The sequence below is a fragment of the Andrena cerasifolii genome, chromosome 5 (genome assembly GCF_050908995.1).
Source record: "Andrena cerasifolii isolate SP2316 chromosome 5, iyAndCera1_principal, whole genome shotgun sequence".
Taxonomy (NCBI): domain Eukaryota; kingdom Metazoa; phylum Arthropoda; class Insecta; order Hymenoptera; family Andrenidae; genus Andrena; species Andrena cerasifolii.
In genome coordinates, this window is record NC_135122.1 from 11,141,344 (window position 1) to 11,160,136 (window position 18,793).

The 18,793-nt window shown below is 37.9% G+C and overlaps 4 protein-coding genes across 7 annotated transcripts; 3 read left to right on the forward strand and 1 right to left on the reverse strand.

Annotated features, from left to right (window-relative positions):
- The first annotated feature begins 135 nt into the window (after nucleotides 1–135).
- Nucleotides 136–5,572, forward strand: LOC143368690 (uncharacterized). Its single transcript, XM_076811674.1, has 9 exons — nucleotides 136–238; nucleotides 907–1,044; nucleotides 1,836–2,172; nucleotides 2,533–2,714; nucleotides 4,463–4,573; nucleotides 4,650–4,749; nucleotides 4,911–4,958; nucleotides 5,047–5,233; nucleotides 5,305–5,572. Exons 3-9 carry the CDS (start codon nucleotides 1,838–1,840, stop codon nucleotides 5,443–5,445), a joined length of 1,104 nt encoding a protein of 367 aa, XP_076667789.1. The 5' UTR covers nucleotides 136–238; nucleotides 907–1,044; nucleotides 1,836–1,837; the 3' UTR covers nucleotides 5,446–5,572.
- Nucleotides 5,573–8,437: 2,865 nt separating this feature from the next.
- Csp6 (chemosensory protein 6) lies at nucleotides 8,438–10,243 on the forward strand. The gene is made up of 2 exons (XM_076811714.1): nucleotides 8,438–8,851; nucleotides 9,745–10,243. Exons 1-2 carry the CDS (start codon nucleotides 8,668–8,670, stop codon nucleotides 9,933–9,935), a joined length of 375 nt encoding a protein of 124 aa, XP_076667829.1. The 5' UTR covers nucleotides 8,438–8,667; the 3' UTR covers nucleotides 9,936–10,243.
- Cdc10 (cyclin-dependent kinase 10) lies at nucleotides 10,201–12,710 on the reverse strand. 2 transcript variants are annotated; one of them, XM_076811671.1, is made up of 7 exons: nucleotides 12,633–12,710; nucleotides 12,055–12,180; nucleotides 11,730–11,884; nucleotides 11,060–11,660; nucleotides 10,687–10,983; nucleotides 10,477–10,610; nucleotides 10,201–10,400 (listed from the first exon to the last, which is right to left on the reverse strand). In XM_076811671.1, the coding sequence occupies exons 2-7, from the start codon at nucleotides 12,062–12,064 to the stop codon at nucleotides 10,365–10,367; spliced, it is 1,233 nt and encodes a 410-aa protein (XP_076667786.1). In that variant the 5' UTR covers nucleotides 12,065–12,180; nucleotides 12,633–12,710; the 3' UTR covers nucleotides 10,201–10,364. The 2 variants fall into 2 exon arrangements, with proteins under 2 accessions (XP_076667786.1, XP_076667787.1); XM_076811672.1 differs by lacking the exon at nucleotides 12,633–12,710 and having other exon boundaries at nucleotides 11,733–11,884; nucleotides 12,055–12,197.
- A 351-nt stretch (nucleotides 12,711–13,061) lies between these two features.
- Nucleotides 13,062–17,811, forward strand: Btbd9 (BTB (POZ) domain containing 9). 3 transcript variants are annotated; one of them, XM_076811658.1, is made up of 11 exons: nucleotides 13,076–13,457; nucleotides 13,538–13,916; nucleotides 13,986–14,138; nucleotides 14,206–14,395; nucleotides 14,458–14,713; nucleotides 15,653–15,785; nucleotides 15,867–16,004; nucleotides 16,087–16,217; nucleotides 16,287–16,415; nucleotides 17,114–17,303; nucleotides 17,412–17,811. In XM_076811658.1, exons 2-11 carry the CDS (start codon nucleotides 13,605–13,607, stop codon nucleotides 17,610–17,612), a joined length of 1,833 nt encoding a protein of 610 aa, XP_076667773.1. In that variant the 5' UTR covers nucleotides 13,076–13,457; nucleotides 13,538–13,604; the 3' UTR covers nucleotides 17,613–17,811. The 3 variants fall into 3 exon arrangements, with proteins under 3 accessions (XP_076667775.1, XP_076667773.1, XP_076667774.1); XM_076811659.1 differs by having other exon boundaries at nucleotides 13,077–13,244; nucleotides 13,313–13,916; XM_076811660.1 differs by lacking the exons at nucleotides 17,114–17,303; nucleotides 17,412–17,811 and adding an exon at nucleotides 16,805–17,012 and having other exon boundaries at nucleotides 13,062–13,916; nucleotides 16,287–16,484.
- The last annotated feature ends 982 nt before the right edge of the window (nucleotides 17,812–18,793 follow it).

Below are 18,793 nucleotides of genomic sequence, written 5' to 3' on the forward strand. Positions count from 1 at the left end.
AATCCTTCCGTAGTGGACGCCTCCGTCATAGATACAATGTACCTTCCAAATTTCACGTTCCTAGGTTAAACGGTTTGAGCTGGGCGTGGATGAGTCAGTCAGTCAGTCAGGACTCAGGAGTGGTCTCGAACACTCCGAGCTGAACCGTCGCAGTGTCCAGGTGCAACGCAGAACAAGGAATTCAAAGTGATTGTACCACGTGTTGTAATAACATCTTCTAAACACCAAGAAGAGATATGTAATTATGAACAATTATATTTTCAAATTATCTCCTTCGCGGAAATCGGTACATATAAGACATGTCTTGCATGCTGCAGACGAGCGAGTTTTGTAGCGCGGGCATTTCTGTCCTGTAAGACTAATAAAAAAATAAAACGCAGGGGATTAATGTTTAAAATGTTAAATTCCTCCGATAAAGTGTAACGATGAATCGTCGTCGACAACGTGATACATTCACGAATACTTCTCAGCATCGCAGTAATACCGGCGGTCTGATCATGTAAACGAAATATTTTGGGTCGTGTCTCTTGTCGTCCGAGACCTGTTTCTTTATAATGTATTTCTATATATATACGTTCTTCAGTCGGGCATCGCATGTTGTAAGCCGTATGTTGATAAATATTGAAGTCGTAATCAATGACGGATTTAAGGGAAATGGCACAAGTGGCAAACGTTATGAGAGGCAAAATCTTTATTTGAATAAACATTTTGAATAACGAATAAAAATTACAAAAATTATTCGTCATGTGTTTTATAAAGATTATCCGGATTAACTTTATTCGACGCACGACGAATAATTTTTTTATTCGATGAATGAAGTTAATTCTTTTATTCGTTGAGCGTTTCAACTTCAGCGTCGAAGAAAGTTTTCAACTTAAACTAACTTATCTTTAACTTTATCTTTAGCTTCATTCAACGTCGAATAATTTTGTGACGTGCGTCCGAGCCGCCGAGAACCGGGGAGTTGAGGTTACGTGGTCTGGCTCGTCGCGTTACAATGAGCGAATTCCACTTACGCTCAAATCGCCCGTGAGTTTCATTAGGGTAGGTTTCCCTGTACGCGACTGGACGCATCGTTAAGAATTTCAAAGTCAATTTTCTCGAAAATGAAGCGCAATATCAAAAAATTGTATTCTTTTTTCTCGACTTATTTACTTATTATAAGTCGATAAGAAAGAGTAAGTTTTTTTCGACCCGATCCTCGACGTCTCGAACGCGCGCTAGAACGCGGGTAAACCACTGGTTAGAGATGAATAAGAATGTATTGTTATATTCGACGATTGCATTCTCAACGAATAAATCCCTGGTGGAGGGGGAAGCACCTACAGGAGTGGTGGTAATGTGTGCGTGAACCGACGCCAGCGCCAAGTCAGCCAAGTGGCCTCAACGCGAAGCCAGCCACGGCCAACCAGCGTCGCCGGGAAATATGTTGTCGACACTGGTTGGCTGTAGCGTCGGTTTGTTTCCCGCCGCGGCGTCTTGCGCACACATTACCACCACTCCTCTAGGTGTTCCCCCTCCGCGAAACATTCGGCTCTGCAAGACGTTGTCCGGGGACCCTGGCTCCGATTGGCTGCACTTTGCTGCATTTGTAGAAGTGAGCGCGTGTGCGAGGCGTTTCCTTCTTAAAGTTTACAAATAATACTTATATATTTAATTCTTATGCTTTCATTTACTCGTTATTCTGTTCATTGTCGTCATTTTTCTGCGTGATAACGAGGTAATTTTTTTTACATCAATTCGGTATAAAGTACAAACCTATTCAATTTTTGCGTTTGGCTAACCAGTAAGAAATTCTTTGATACGTAATATAATCTATCGCTGCTACGTTGTAGGAATGAAACGGCATACATCGAGGACTTCGCATCATGATGAAAAACCTAATCCCTCGCGCAATGAAGATAGTGACGCGGTTATACGTGCAAGAACGAAAGAAGAGAGGCGGCGGCGTAGACGCGAATGGATGATCGAACAAGAAAAAATGAACAGTCATAATAGACTGAAAAGAAAAATGATTATGGAGTATGAGATACGACGCGCTCGTAATATGAGCTTAGCATTTCCCGGAGGAAGATGCAACAGACCTCGTAGGAGTAGAAGTGAATCTCCACCTAGTCGATATAGAAGAACTTCTGCGTATCATAGACCCGAAGATACTGTACTTTCTAAAAAGTAAGTATAAACTGTCTTTAATTAGTAACTGTTGAAATAGACGCAGTGTTCCATTCTGGAGGATTTCATAGACAAAGAACGATTTTAACATTTCATCGTCGGGTCGTGGAATTTCCTGTCTTATCTTCGGACGGATATATTTAAATTAAATATGTTTTTGGCAATATCCAGAAAAGTACACTGATAAAGTGTTAATTTGTATTTGTAAAAAATATCGAATTTAGTTGATATAATTTTTCAATACAGTTGTATACTATAAAACAATGTGCTTCAAGAAGCAATCAAAATATTAAATTGTAGTAAGTCTCAAGTATAAATCTATGAAAGCATATGTACAAATAATATTATTCTGGACTTTAGATTTGAAACATTAAGTTGTACAACGCCCTTATTTAAAGGACCTGAAGGCACAAAAATTATTTCAACAGAACTTCGCAAAATCAAAGTAGATATTCATAGAAAGATTCCTGGAAGAGTATCTACCAATGAACTCAAACGGGATATACTCAACAAGGAAGATGTGGTGCTTAAAAGAAGAGCGGGTAACGTGTTATTTTTTTTACCGTAACTTCTTAAGAATTTTCAGTCATTTAGTGAACAAGTACCACAAAGGAAAATAAGCTCAACGTGGAAGATGATTCTCGAATTTTATAGAAATCTTGATCAACAAATTGAAATTTGAGAACATTGTATGCTTTCTAATGTAAAAATGTCTCTTCTCTGTGAGATATTACTCTCCACTTTTTAGAATCCATTTAGTTTCTGTTTAAATGTATTATCAAAGTCTAGATAAATATTTCCACGTTTTCACTTTACCAAGCGCTACATTTGAAGAATGGAATCCCTGTCACCGATTTCTACAGTCATGAAGATTCTGGACTTTACTTTCTGTAATATTGAAGAATTTTCTCAACTTTATTCATCAAATAACTAACGTGTTTTTGATTCGTCCAGGATATAGCAAATTTGGAATACAACGTTGGATCACTGTATTGATCGCATAATGTGCAATATGTAAGCACAATTTTTTTTATACTTTGACTGTTTTAAGATTGCTATGCTTATTAACGTATCTCTTGCTTGTTGCTTTATGTACAGTATTTTTGTTTCTTACGAGCTTGCACAAAGAATTATGCTTCAGCTATGTTAACTGCTATAATGATTATAATAAGAATGACCTTATAATATATTTTGGTACAAATTGACTTTCCCCCAAAAACGTAGTTCAAACATGTTTTGTGCATTCTCCTTGTGACCTTGTGTTTTTTTTTTTAAATGCTTTATTTACTAAAAGCAGACCAACTGAATGATTTTCGCATCTTGGAAGATGTTTTAAATCTTGATATTCAACAACTGAAGAGACATAGTGAAACATTAAACATTAGGCTCCAACACTGGAAGAAACGAAATCAGAAATTAAATCTTAGAATTTTTCGAAATTTTTGCATAGTGTGGTATTTCTTATTCTTATTCATCTTTTATTTTATTACATTAAATAAATAACTACAATTGGAAAATAGGTAGTTTCTTTTTAAAGTATGAGTACTCGTAGACTTAATTTAGTTTGTTTGAAAAGTATGCGTTCCAAAGCATTATATATAGAGTGAATATCACGAAAGCTTGAAATTGCAATTCAGTGAAGTGGAAGATTACTTAATCGTCCTGGGAAATATGAACCAGCCCGGAAGATTTTATTGTGGAATCATGAGTCCTCTACACACAAATTAAACTACTTTATTTGAATTATATTGAAAAGCATTATCGATATGTTTATATTTTTGTAATGAATTCGTAATAGACAATGAGTAACATTCCAAGAATTTAGCTAAATTCTTTTGAAAAATTATTTAATGCGATTTGTATACTCTATGTGAAAAAGAAAAGAAAATATTACATTGTAAAGTAAAAATTATCAGTTGCTACAGAATATTTAGAGTTAGAATTTTATTAAAATAATGTCATCAAAATACAATTATAAAAAATAAATTTCTCTTAATATATCTGGCACTCAAGAAAGTTGTAAGCCATTTTTAATTGTGTAAAATACTCTTTATTTTTGAGGAAGAAAAATAAATTTATACATACTTTTAGTATATAAAATCATATAAATAATTTGAAATTGATAATACAGAATGATTTGGCTTACAATTGTTCAGAGCGAGTCAGTTTATCTGAGTAGCGAGTTTAATATCTTCAAGATCTATCACAGCTGGTAGTATTGCTTAAATGCTTTCCTGATTTTTACATACGATTGCTTTTCTATTATTAAATTTACTAAACTTAACTGCAGGAGAGGGATCCAAGCCGATATTTGATAGAGAAGAAATAAAGAGAACAATAAGCGAAACAGAAGAAGTTGAGGAACATCGTATTGTCGTGACTGTGAATTTGGAAAATTCAGGTATGTTTATTATTTCAAATTGCCAAGATTTATTACAATTTCTGTTGTAAACAAAAATGGGCACTTTAATTAATAGAAAACAAGTTGAAAACGTTGAAAAGGCATTCGGCGTCCGTGAGTCCTACAAGAACCCGAAATCACAGTCCTCCTAGGCCCACGTGGTCCCGTCACTCCAGGTTCGTGCCTGCATTTTACACAGAGTATTGCAATATAAACATAAGTTAAACATAAGTGTAAATCATGTACAAAGAACTTGCTGTTTTAAATGTGTTAATGTAGAATCTGAAATTGTTTAGGAAATTAATTTTTTTACTAATTTGTTTTTACCCTCTTTTAGGTATGACAATTCTAAGCATGAAGACGAAGGAAGTTACAGAAGTGATAGGTAAAAGCTATTATTACAGTTTCATGTATCTGCGTTCATTACATTTCTTCCAATTGTATTTCACCAGACTATTACATTATTTATATAGGGAGAAAGATCATAGTAGAGAGCGGAGAGATGCTGAGAAATCTTACCGAGACCATCGAGAGCGGCGCAGAAATCATTCCCGAGACAGGAGGCAAACAGATAGATCCAGAGAAAGATATAAGCCTACAGAACAACGGGTTCCTGGAGAGCATTATATTCGACCAATTCCTCTTCTTATTTATTATGGAGTAGGTACTTTATTTACATAAAAATGCGATAATTTAGCGATGATATAAAACTCATTCATTTTTTTGCTCAGAATTTTCAACCGAGACCATTAATGGTTCAACCGTGGGGCCCAATTCGAGGACCTCTTGGAGGTAACATATATCCTCCTATGATGAGACCTTTAAGAACATTTCCCTCACGATCAATAAGAATACCTCCAGATAGGGATTAAAAAAATTTCTTCAACTTGCGAAAGTTCTACTAGGAGTATGAAATTTTTTACACAAATTCTATTTACACCAATCGAAAGCGGCTACTTTCCTATGTAAAAGAGACTAATAAATTTCTTGTGCGATTTATTTTGGCCGAGTTATTTAACTTTGAAGTAAAAATCATTTTTTTTTAATTTAGTTGCTTCTACCGAGCGAAAAAATCATCGCAGATCAGTCATGAAAAAGCAATAGAAAGATCAGCCTTTCCTCTTTAAGACGCATCTTTGACTTTTTCGATTCGATTAAAATTTCGTTCTATGATGTCCTTTCGAAAATATGCTTAAAAATTGCATAAATTCTATTTTTTCTTCAACTCGCTGTATCTACGCGAGGGATGACCGGATCATCAATGTCTTAAGTTCCACCGGAACCCGCTGCGATAATTTTTTACCTGTGGCCTTTAAGTTTGAAGTTACCGTTTCGAAAAAAGTTCCGCGGTGGCTTCAGCGGCCGCGTGACTGCTGTACCGTCGGCATTGGCACCACCGATGGCATATCGCCTGGAGGTATGTGTGTGCACACACAGGACATTCGGCTACTATCGTCACTTATGGCAGCCGTGTCGCTGGGCCTTGAATGTGTGCGTACGTTCACCACAAGCTAAGAAAAGCTTGTACGTATACGCGATGTAGTAAACAAACCGTTTCAACCAACTTTCGTCCTGGAATCGGCAAGGAAAGTTTTGCAGGTATAGTTGCCTCTAGCAGACATCCGTGCAGGGGGGTCTGGTGCGTTTGAACGCTAATAAGCATCGTAAGTTGAAATAATAATGAATTTATGACTGAGGCTTCAAGCTTCTCCGGCAGAGGTGTTGATGGTATATTCGACCTAGGGATCCTCTAGTATGCGTGAATCGGAACGCACCCTATGAGGCTACGTCAAACTCTCACTCTAAACAAGTCACACGTATACATGCACGCAACCCCTTTCAGCATTTTAACACATTTCAGAGTAGTTCCTGAGTTGGATGCTGTTCGTTAGCAGATGCCATTAAATTCAATTCTCAAATTATGGGTCGGTATCACAGTTTGGGTGGCGACATGAACGTCCATAAGGTGATAGGTCTATCCTATACCTCGTCTGTGCTTTTAGGACTACGACTCTGTACATACGATTTAATATTGAATTTTCAAATCCTCTTGATTACACATTAATTACAATTTCTCAATGTGTCTAACAATTCCCTATAGTCCGGAAACGTTGAAATGTTTTATTAGATTCATGTAACATTTGATACGATTGTGTTTATGCCATCGTTAAAATCCAATTAGGGGATTCATTTACAGAGTATGAAGGCTGAGGAACATGATAGTTTACTCGGTTCTTCGCAATATGTTAGAATGAAGTGAGCTGAAACCACCGATACGGTTTGCATTCTAATGAGTAGGATGATTCTAATGTCGAAACGTATATACAGAATATAAACTCTGCTGTCTGTAAACCGTGGATCGGCAGCCAATAGAAGATTCATCGAAGTACATGGAGCAGGGAATGCCCAATGACGTGTGACGTTTTCGAGAATAATTTCAGGGTTACAGCGAGAATTGCTGCGTATTCATCAAATCCGTTGTTGGTCGAATAAACGTAATTCCCAAGATTACTCAATGTTCACAACCAATCCTAAGAGTAATAATAAATCTCAAGAGCAACGATATACCCCAGAATAATAAAAACGAAAGTTCACATTTTATCGATCTATTGTTTCAAATTAAACATAACTTGTAAATCTTAAAATCGTAATTACACGTTCAAACTAAATGCGCAGAAATATTTGAAAGATTAAAGCCGGGAATACACCGGGAAGCTAAGCTATGCTATGTCATGCTACGTTTTAAAAAATTAGCTTCGCTACATTCTTCTGGAACCGTTTCCACCAAAAGCTACGTTAAAACATAGCATCGCATAGCATAGCTTAGCTTCCCGGTGGATTCCCGGCTTAAAGGCCGTCGCGTATTTTGGCGAAGTGCGGCGATACAAAGAAAACGTTTATAAACAATTGATGATCGAAGCATAGCGACAATTACTTAATTATTATTAATTTCTTCGATTCGAGAATGTATAAAAAGATTGCAGGAGGGTCTTTTCTGCCGTTAAAGCAAGCGATGCCCATTGCTCAATAACGATTGCCCATACATTTACCCAATATAACGGCGCAAGAATGAAAATATTATTTGTTTAATTTCCTTCTCGCGCACGCAACAGATCAATTGAAATTGCAAGATCGCCAAATACATAGCTCGAACGTGGCATTATCGTTGACGATAATCCTTGACAAAGTATGCGAGGTAAATGAACGATGGTCATGTATGATCTCTTCGTTATTCTCGATAGCGCGCTATTTGTACTATTCGCATCGCACTGTTTAATATGCGAGACTGCTGACGATGACCCATGAAAATCCAAGGATGTCCCTTTGCTTTCGTTAAGCCTCCACGCAATTTCAACTTCGTCCCCAGATTCGTTTAAAATTTCAAACGTATACACACTGTTCACAACATTTAGCGACCTTACTCGCGGCTTTCAAATCAAAATACGCCCGCAACACCTACAACAATACACGCGTGTCAATTTAAAACGATCCAAAAAGAGCTGACAAAATAACGAGTGTAGCTTTACAAAAAGAGTATATAAGAATAAAATCGATCGTCAGCGAAATCTGAGCACAAGCAAACTATGCGTAACGCGTACATATTGTAGTATAAATCAAATCTTTTATGACAGTAGAGTATACACTTAAGAATTTTATTTGTAGATTAACATGTTCAAGGTTTACTCGAATTCCCTAAATATTTAATTCTATTGATAGACAAAGAAAAATGACGAAGCGTAGAATCGCAAACAGTAGAAAGAGAAGCATATTTATTTAGAGAATTTTTCAATGGGTCCTCCGCCGTCGTATCGCGATGCTTCTATTCGTTCGCCAGCCACTGTTCACCGCGTGCGGTTGACAAAGGCGTTTGTAAAATGCTCCGCTAACGCGTTCATCCACTCCCTCCAATGTCTGCGTTCGGCTATATAATTCGGTAGCTTGCTCCAACAGTTACAGTAAGAGCACCTTGCATATCGTGGCGGAGGGTAGCTAACGAAGAGGTCCGACGTTCCCTCGCTCTGCTACGGGAAATTCTATGGAGTATCTCTTATCAGTGCTCCTTACCATTTTATTCCCCGCGGATACCCAAAAACATGAAAGTTTGCCTGCTGCTGCTCGCTTTGGCCGTGATCGTTTCTGCGACGGCCGATAAATATCCCAGCAAATACGACAATGTCGACGTGGACAGGATCCTCCAGAACGGTCGTGTTCTCAGTAATTACATCAAGTGCATGTTGGACGAGGGGCCGTGCACTAACGAGGGCCGAGAGCTGAAAAGTGAGTGTCTTTTCCTTTTAAAATTACAGTTAGATTCACTACCAATTTTCTTTAACAAATGCTTCTCCTCGATAGTCCTAGTTATAATAATCATTCCACGCTTCTGTATGAATTCTCTCCAGATTTAATTTCCCCGATTCTTGGGCCTAGTTTCCGAGAAAATCGTTTTTAAAGGTCGCCAGCTACTCGCGCAACTTTCTTGGCTTAGGTGCGCCTTCCCATAGGCAACCATCCTTGTCTCTGTATTTTTATTATGGGCACATAGTTACTGATGGCACATTTATCAATCCGAGTCGTTTACGCTTACGCTAATTTACCAAATATTGAAGCTATCGCCTCTGAACATAAAGTAGGGAATAATAAGAATGATAAAAGATGAAAAAGTTCTTAAATAAATATAACTGCAAGGAATACGTTTTCAAGTTATATTTGCACAAGGGATCGCTCCCTTTACGCCACACCTTACATATAATTTCACATGGAGAAACGATGGAGGTTTATCCGGGTGCGTGACCAAAAGTTACGCTGGTTGTGTTTGGAAATTTCAACGCCCATCCGCGGCGACGATTACGACATAGTTCACCTCGCTCTCCCTCTCTTTATTACATAAGTCACTTTGAACTTTCTCATTTGGAGTGCATCGAACTCCCTTAAGTAACGTCTAAGATGCTATTACATACACATACGTTCAGAGCATTGCACCGAGCGAAGTATGAAAGCGCTCCGCTTCCGACGAGCGCATGATTTCATTTCCTATTTCCATTAGCTTTCAATAGAATTAAAGCTCACTGTTTGAATTTTAAAATAAAGATAGAATGATTAGATTAGAATTGTTGCTTGCATCGCGTAAAACAAATGTCAGCAGTGCTATTTATGCTTACGTCCACTTCTAGAAACTCTGCCGGACGCTTTATCCACCGGTTGCAGTAAGTGCAACGAGAAGCAGAAAGTCACAGCGGACAAGGTGATAAATCATTTGAAAGAAAAGAGACCGAGGGATTGGGAGCGACTGACCGCGAAGTATGATCCGAATGGCGAGTACAAGAAGCGTTACGAGGAGCCAGAACCTGCCAAGAAGACTTAAATGCGCCGAAACTGACAATCAAATGTAATTCATCATCTCAATGGGGCTCAATGAAATGCCCACGTACATAAGCGGACATCTGGAACACATGCGCTTGTTACATCGTTAACGAAATGCGGAATTCGACGAAGGTCTTACCTCGCACGCTGACCCTTCACATTTAGTAATAGAATTTTCTAAACGAGTGTATTAAACTTATGCACGCTTCAACTTTTCATAAATACATGTCTCCTTCTTTTAGATAAGAAGACTTTGTTTTGTAATGTTTTTTAAAGTATTTAGTAATAAAGTACATTTATTTAAAAGTCTGTGAATGAGATCTTACATCCTGAATGAAGGGTACAAATTATAATTAGATTCTTTTATAAGGGAGAAATAAAAGCGAGTTGGAATCGTACTTGTACTTGCGTATGTAATTATAGTTGTTATTCACTCGACTCGCCTTTTCTTAACAAGCGATCCAAGCTGAAAAGGATATTAATATACAGTTTCGACGTATGTGTACTTTTGGATAGAAACGGGGAATGTATAAGATACTTACAAGGTCTGAAATTGCAGGTAAGTTATTGGTTTGATCTGTAACATTTGCCTCCGGCTCTCTAGTTTCCTTTGGTGGAGCAGTCTTTTTCATGTTTCTGTGTTGTGGGAATGTGGGCATAAGCTTAGGGTCACAGGCTGTGAAATAATAAAGTTTCATGTTAGTCACCAGCTTAAAGAAACATCGAAGTGTACATTGCTCCGCAATACTTACGCAGAGGAGCTTCTTTAAAGTAACTGCTTTGTAAACATTCTTCGGCGGTAGCTCTTTTCTTTGGATCGTACATGAATAAGAAGTTTAATAATCTTAAACCAGCAGCGCTTAACCATGGAAACTTTTGTTTCAAGTTATTATATGGTTGCTGTTTCAATGTAAAATTTTGCAACGCGGGAAGCGTGTTAAATTCTGGCCAGATCGCTTCGCTCGGCGTACCCAATAAGTCAACAATTAGCTCTAATTGCGAAATTTCTGATCGCCCAGGTAATAAAGGCTGATGTCCAAGTAATTCTCCTAATGTAACAATTGGATTCAAATTACATTACGCTGGATGTTATACATACAAAATGGTGGAATAAAAATAGCATACCTAAAATACAGCCAGCAGCCCACATGTCGACAGAAGTTGTTTGAGTTTTTGCTTGTAGTAATAATTCTGGTGCTCTGTACCATAATGTTACAACTCTGGGTGTCATTGGCTTTAAAGGCAAGCCAAACCACCTAGCTAGTCCAAAATCAGCGATTTTCACGCAACCTTTGTCCGTCATAAGTAGATTGGAAACTTTCAAGTCTCTGTGTACTATAAAATTATGATGAAGGTAACGCAAACCCTTCAACACTTGTAAGACAATACATTTGACTTGACTCTCTGAGAACGGAGCTTGCATATTGTCCAATAAGCTTGCCAAGTCCTGCTCGCAATATTCCATAGCGAGGAAGATGCTTTCTAAACTTCTTCCCACCACCACTTCCCTCAGATGTACAATGTTCTCATGACGACAAGATAAAAGAACAGATATTTCTCTGAGGCCGCTGACCGGAAGACCGTCTTTTTCGTGTTCCATCCGAACCTTCTTTAATGCTACCACTTTATCATTCTTAGTGTCCCTCGCTCTATAAACAATTCCGTATGTACCTTCTCCAATACGGTTCAATTTCTCAAACTCCGATACGAATCTGCATTTACCCAGCTGTTAAGAAGAAAGATTAATCGATAATAATTCTACTCAAAACCATAATGGAAATTATGAAATCCTTACGACATCTTGCTCTGGTATTTCCATCGGTTTGCCGGTTAAGAATGATGTTAACACTCCTCTTCTTGTTATCGGTGCTGACGGATCTGGCCCCGTTTCAGTCACAGCCTTCTTATCAGTATCATTATTTTCTACTGACTTCTTCTCCAAAGCTTTATCTAAACCAATAAACAAATTTCACATGAGCCCCAATTTCTACAAAACTCCCCGCTTATTCTACAAATGCCATGTACTTCCTTCAAAAAGTGCATGATAAACAACAGAATCAATCCATTTAACCTATTTCTTTAGGATTTCTGTTACAAGCATCAATGAAATAGAACTGTACCTTTTGTCATTGTGGTTTATTGTTTTCAACGGAGTGTTTCCCAAACTATATTCACCGTTTCTTTCAGCATTCGTGTTTGGAAATGAAGGTATAAAAGCAATCGATTATTCGTAAACTGGTTAAACGCTCAACCAGGCAGTGAACGGCGGAAAATACAGGACTGATCAAACTATTTCGCGGAGGGGGAATAACCAATCAACGCCAAGGTGGGAAACGAACGGCGCCACCGTCGAGCCAAACCAAGCTAGCCAAGCGGGGAAGCTGTTGTCGACGCTGGTTGGCTGTGGCCTCATTTCCCTTGGTTAGCTTCGTACGAATTCGAAAGCGTGGCGTCACTTGCCTTGGCTTGGCTTGGCTTGACGGTGGCGCCGTTTCGTTTCCCATCATGGCGTCATTACCACCAAATCAAGCTAGCCAAGGGAAATGAGGCCGCAGCCAACCAGCGTCGACAACAGCTTCCCCGCTTGCCTAGCTTGGTTTGGCTCGACGGTGGCGCCGTTCGTTTCCCACCTTGGCGTTGATTGGGTCTTCCCCCTCCGCGAAATAGCTTGATCATTCCTGTATTTTCCGCCGTTCACTGCAACCAGGCGCAATAATAGGAATCCGTTTGCACCATAGAAAGTACAAAAGAGAGTACATGGGCGTCTCTTACTAAACAACTTTCCCATACACGCTCCCTAGCGTTACATTCTATAAATTAAAACTGAATGTCTAGGGACGGTATTCATAGTCGCTACTTATTCTTAAGCAAATGCTTAAGCATGCAGCATCCTCTACAAACCTAGTAGCTAGTAAAGGATGCCGAATGCTTAAGCATTTGCTTAAGAATAAGTAGCGACTATGAATACCGGCCTAAAGAATATTTTCAATGTTATTACCGATCTGTTATATTAACTAAAAATTACTGTCGGCTGTGTAAGTCTAGAGTCGGCTGTGTAAGTGCATATTTTTACGATCTTTACGGTAGCATGATGCAGCACGATACGCGTCTCTCTTTAATTCTGTAATTCTATGATATTTATATATGATTATACACATTGATCAGACGAAGCACGTACTGATATGTATGTACGGATATGTGGATGTGAGGCAATGCGAGATTCGCAGACTGTGAAATAATGAATTTGCAAAGTGGGATAAATCCTGATTTTCGCGTTTCACTGGTTTCTTTAAGTTCTACTCAAGTTTTTGTAAGTTGTCGTTAGTAAAAAGTGGCGCTACTAAGTGTGTCAACTTATAAGTGAAATCGAGGAACAAGTTTCAGATACGCGTGAAACTGAAAACCAAGGAACGAACGTTAAGATTAACCATCCCTTTCCTCTCCAGTAGTAATCTACAAAAATACAGTTTCACATGGTAATCAGTGTATGAATGGAGGAATGTCGGAAGAGAAGTGTTCTGAGGTATATTAGGATATGTTGCAATTGATGTCATTCGATGTCAACAATGCTTTACATTAATTAGTAAAAGGATCTCTTCGAAGGACATAAAACAAGGACAATAAGGAAGTAAGAGAAGTTTGAATCAAACAAATTAGAAGATAACAAAAGATGAGTTCTCATCACCGGTTAAATCCTCCTGGTGACATTGAACATATTAATCATCTTTCCGAGGACATCGGCGCTCTCTACCTCTCGGATGATTGTTCGGACGTCACTTTGATTGTCGGCGGTCAAAGATTTAACGGCCACAAAATTATATTAGCTGCGCGTAGCCAATATTTCAGAGCCCTACTGTTCGGAGGATTGAAAGAATCGACGCAGAGCGAGATCGAGCTCAAAGACGCTAATCTAGCCGCTTTCAAAGGTTTACTCGAGTACATATATACAGGACGTATGTCTCTTACTGATAGACGCGAAGAGGTATTCTTTATTCTATTAATCAGTTTAAATGTCATTGTTCGTCGTTTTATAAATTGCCTTTACGCGTAGGTGGTTTTGGATATTCTTGGATTAGCGCATCTCTATGGGTTTTCAGAGTTGGAAAGTGCTATATCAGATTATCTGAAAGAAATACTAGATATAAAAAATGTTTGCCCCATACTTGATGCGGCGCTTCTTTACCAACTAGATTTTCTTACCAGGGTATGAGCATGATGTCACAGTGACATCCAAAAGAATGTTTGAAAATAGAGGAATTAATCTATTCTAGGTTTGTCATGAGTATATGGACAAACATGCTTGCCAAGTGATTCTGCATGAGAGCTTTTTGCAATTAAGTGCTGCTGCTTTGAATGAACTTATTGTAAGAGATTCATTTTACGCAGAAGAGATTGATATCTATTTAGCCGTACGAGCATGGATAAACGCGAATCCCGAGGTCGATGGTAAAAGTGTTTTAGGTAAGAAAATTTGAAAGGCAGTATCTTTTCCTACCATGAGACTAATAAAATTGATTTTATAGATAAGGTACGATTAAGCTTGATCTCTATTACGGATCTTTTACATACCGTTCGATCAACAAACTTGGTTTCTCCCGAAGCGATCTTAGACGCGATAGCTGCAAGAACTCAAATTCGAGATTCGGAACTGAATTATCGTGGTCTGTTAGTGGTCGATGAAAATGTCGCTCATCCTGTGCACGGCGCTCAAGTTTTGCAGGGTGAAATGCGCAGTTACCTTTTAGATGGAGACACGAACAATTATGATATGGAACGAGGGTAAATTATTGAATACATTCTCCAGATTATTCATTTAAGGGGGTATTCTAGTCTAGACACTCGTTTTTGAAGGTGATATTTGGAAAACCTATCGCACCTACAGGGCAGGGGTTTTGCACACATATTTAGTAGTGTTTGAACTGTCAACACAAATTTTTGGAATGCATTATATTGAAATTTGTACAAGTTACACGCCGAAGCGCAGATCATGTCATCAAAAACCGGCCCCGGGCGCACAAATTGTAGCCGTCCTAGTCATCTGAAACGAAAGTACCAAAGATTTTTTTAATCTATATGAGTATAGTTATCGCCCGAACCAGATATAACCATGTCCGGATATTGTTACCGAAATTGCAGCTGTTCAAAAATTGATATTTGATTTTTTCGACTTTTCTTGAGCTAAAACGAGGTGTGGGGGAGGTTGTATTAAAACTATTGATATAATTCTGCTTCGGGCTATAGGTACACATTCACTTTGAATGTGTGTCAAATTTGAGTTCAATCGGTCCAGTAGTTTCCGAAAGAAATGTGCGCCCGATTTAAAAAAATTGTTTCGAGAAAAACGCGTTTAAAGTTTTTCATGCAGTTACGACCTATACGACTGAAGTTACGGTAAATAATGACTAATTTCTGTAACTTACCTCTAATCTACTATACCAGGACCGTAGAGGAAACCTTCCTCAACTTCAAAAAACTCATGTTGGGCAGCTCTCTCTTCTCTGCTGGCAGTCGTAGCCTCTTTAGATACAAGAGTCGAGGGAACGACTGCCGGCCACGCTGCGGCCTTAAGCCCCTATAACTCTGGGAGTTTTTAGAATTTCAGCTTAATATTTTATGGACATATTTTCGAAACCCTAAACTATTAGAAAATCAACAAAAAAAAATTTCGAATTTTTGGGTAGAATACCCCCTTAAATTAAACGTTCTTCTTCACATTAGATATACAAGGCATACTATCACAGAGTCACAGGAACATGGTATATTGATTAAATTGGGTACCCAGTGTATCATTAATCACGTCAAGATGCTGCTCTGGGATAAAGATATGCGCTCGTATTCCTACTACTTAGAAGTGAGTCAAAGAGAAGCATACCAAACATTACACTATTCTATTTAATTAATTCTATTGCGGCCACTCTATACTATTTCACAGGTGTCTATGAACCAGAAAGATTGGATCCGAATTATCGATCACACACAATATTTCTGCCGTAGCTGGCAGTACTTATACTTCGAACCGAGAGTAGTTCTTTATATTCGTATTGTTGGAACGCATAACACTGTAAACAAGGTAAAACAATCAGATCTTTGTTAAAGATATTTTCTACCTTATACCTGTCCGCGTTTATTTCTCATAACGTTCATTGTCAAAGGTTTTCCATGTCGTGAACTTTGAAGCTTATTTCACAAATCATACAGAGAAGCTTCTTAACGGTTTTGTTGTTCCTACACGAAATGTTGCCACCATGGATCGAAGCGCTACTGTCACCGAAGGCGTTTGTAGGTATGTAGGCTATTATTGTAATTCTATTTTATACCTTTTTCATGACAAATCACTTGTTTTTAATCTTAGAACTCGAAATGCTTTACTGAATGGCAATACTTTGAATTATGACTGGGATAACGGATACACGTGTCATCAGCTTGGTTCTGGTTCCATTCTAGTACAACTCGGACAACCGTATATCATAGACTCCATGCGGTATGCGTTGCAAGTTGAAATACAGTGTCTTACAAGGGCGATTCCACGCGAAATCGAACACTTTTCTGAGTAACATTTCGGAGGTTGGTGAAACTCGGATATGTGTAATATAACACTGTATAAGAATAACAGATATAGCCGCTTTGCGGCTGCTAGTACCGCACGGCTCAGCCGGGCGAGTCGGTGCTGGCGACGAAGCGTCACATTCAATTGATTTTATGTTGGCCAATTTTAAAGTGTCAATAGTTTTCAAAACGTGTCCGTAAAGTTGACAAACAGGCCTATATCCTTAATTTCTTTCAAATTTTTAAAAAGGTACGTATTTTGAGAAAGTTTCATTCGTTTGAAACAATTGCAAAAAGAATGGTAAAAAATTTGTTTTTTTACAGTGAAATAATTTTTATTAGGTACTCTTATATCTCTACTGTAAGCTCCTAGAAGCTCATTTTTATCAGTTTCTTAGTTCAAAAGTTATAATTTATTGAAAAAAGGTCAACACTATATTGGAAAAAGCTGTAAGATCCACAATTTTTAAAATTTTGAAAAGTCCTTCGAGATACGTTTATGTATCACTAAGGACTACAACATATCCGAGTTTCAGCAATATCCGAAATGTTACTCCGAAAAGAGTCCGATTTCGCGTGGAATGGCCCATAAGCCGATGATATATTTAAAAATTTTCTTCGCCTGACACCTAGATTATTACTTTGGGATTGCGATGATCGTTCGTACTCTTACTACATAGAAGTGTCTGGCAATTCTTGGACTTGGGTTCTGGTTGCCGATAAGACCAGAGACGCTTGTCGTTCGTGGCAAACGATACACTTCGAGCCACCTCGCCCTGTGGTGTTTATACGTATTGTTGGAACACATAATACAGCAAATGAGGTTATTATTCAGTAGTATATTTGAAATATACTTTTAATACGATAGTAACATTTATAAAATGAAATAATCTGAGCTCTGTTTAGGTCTGATAATTTGTACACTTTTCAGGTTTTTCACTGCGTTCACTTTGAATGCCCTGCACAGATAAACGACAAAAGTGTAATTAAGTCTCCGACACACAGAGGAACGCACCCGATACCTAGTGATACTGCACTTTCGCTAATACCTCCACCTCCAGAAACGGCTACCGAAGCGGTGAATATCGATCAGGAAGAGGCGGGTTCCGATGATCACAACGGCTTTTCATAGTCATCTTTATATTTTTAGATGTCTAGGAATAAATAATTCAATGAAATTTAATTGGTACTGTTTAAACTGTACGTTGAGTAACAATCTTTTTATTTTCAATGTTAAGGGAACCTTTCTACATTGAAACTTTTTCGCGTTTGTATAATATTGGATAAGTCTGATTGTAAAAATAGCTGTAAAATAAATTTTTTGACTAAAATATATTTTCAATTTAACAAACAGCACCCCGACCCATTCCCTTACCATTAGAAATTAAGGAAATTAAGGAACAGCCATCGAGACATTTAAAAAAAAAGTAAATTGTATATAACAAAATTCGTTTCTGTAGTAAATGAGTAAACTGCATTTCAAACAAATTATTATCGATTTCCAGTAACTCTGGACACTTCCACCGTAACATAACTATTTTTTATGAAGTTATATAATCAACAAAATATTCGCGAATCGTATAAAAAAATTCCGACTGTTTTAAGTAATTTAAATACATTTTTCATACACCTCAGTGACTCGTAATTCACCTCGAAGTACGTTCATTATTTAATTGAGAAAAGCGATACATCCAATTAGTAATACACCGTAATAAAGTGTTACAAACATTCTAGTAACTTCATCTTTATCACTTAACAATATGATACCCATGTATACGTATTATCAACGTTGCAATCTTAAATTGGATTAATATCGAAGTAAAACATGAAAGAAAGAAATTGTAAATCGTCGTACCGTTGAAGTTATAAGGTTTAAAAATTCAGCTTACATTTGGGCGTCGAATAATGTGCATAGTTGCGTTGATATACATCGCGCGCATGTACATACACACACATATCTAGATATGTGCCGTGATACATAAACGATAGGCAGTTAACACAGCTCTGTGCCGCTCAGTGTGGTGGTACTAGCGCAGTGTACGTTCGTATAGTTGAAAATAAATAATATTGAAAGAAATTGCAATCCGCAAATGCAGATATATATCGCACGAGTGTAGGGTAGCATCTTTCGATGTTTGTAAACGAAATATTAACAATAGAAGTGGCGATGACACCAACCACTTTAAATTAAAGAAATGACCACCTAACACGAATACGTGCCGCACAAATACGATTAGAAACAATATAGCGACAGAATTAACAACATTAACGAGAACAACAATAAAGAGATTTGGGGGTCCATTTAAAGTGGGA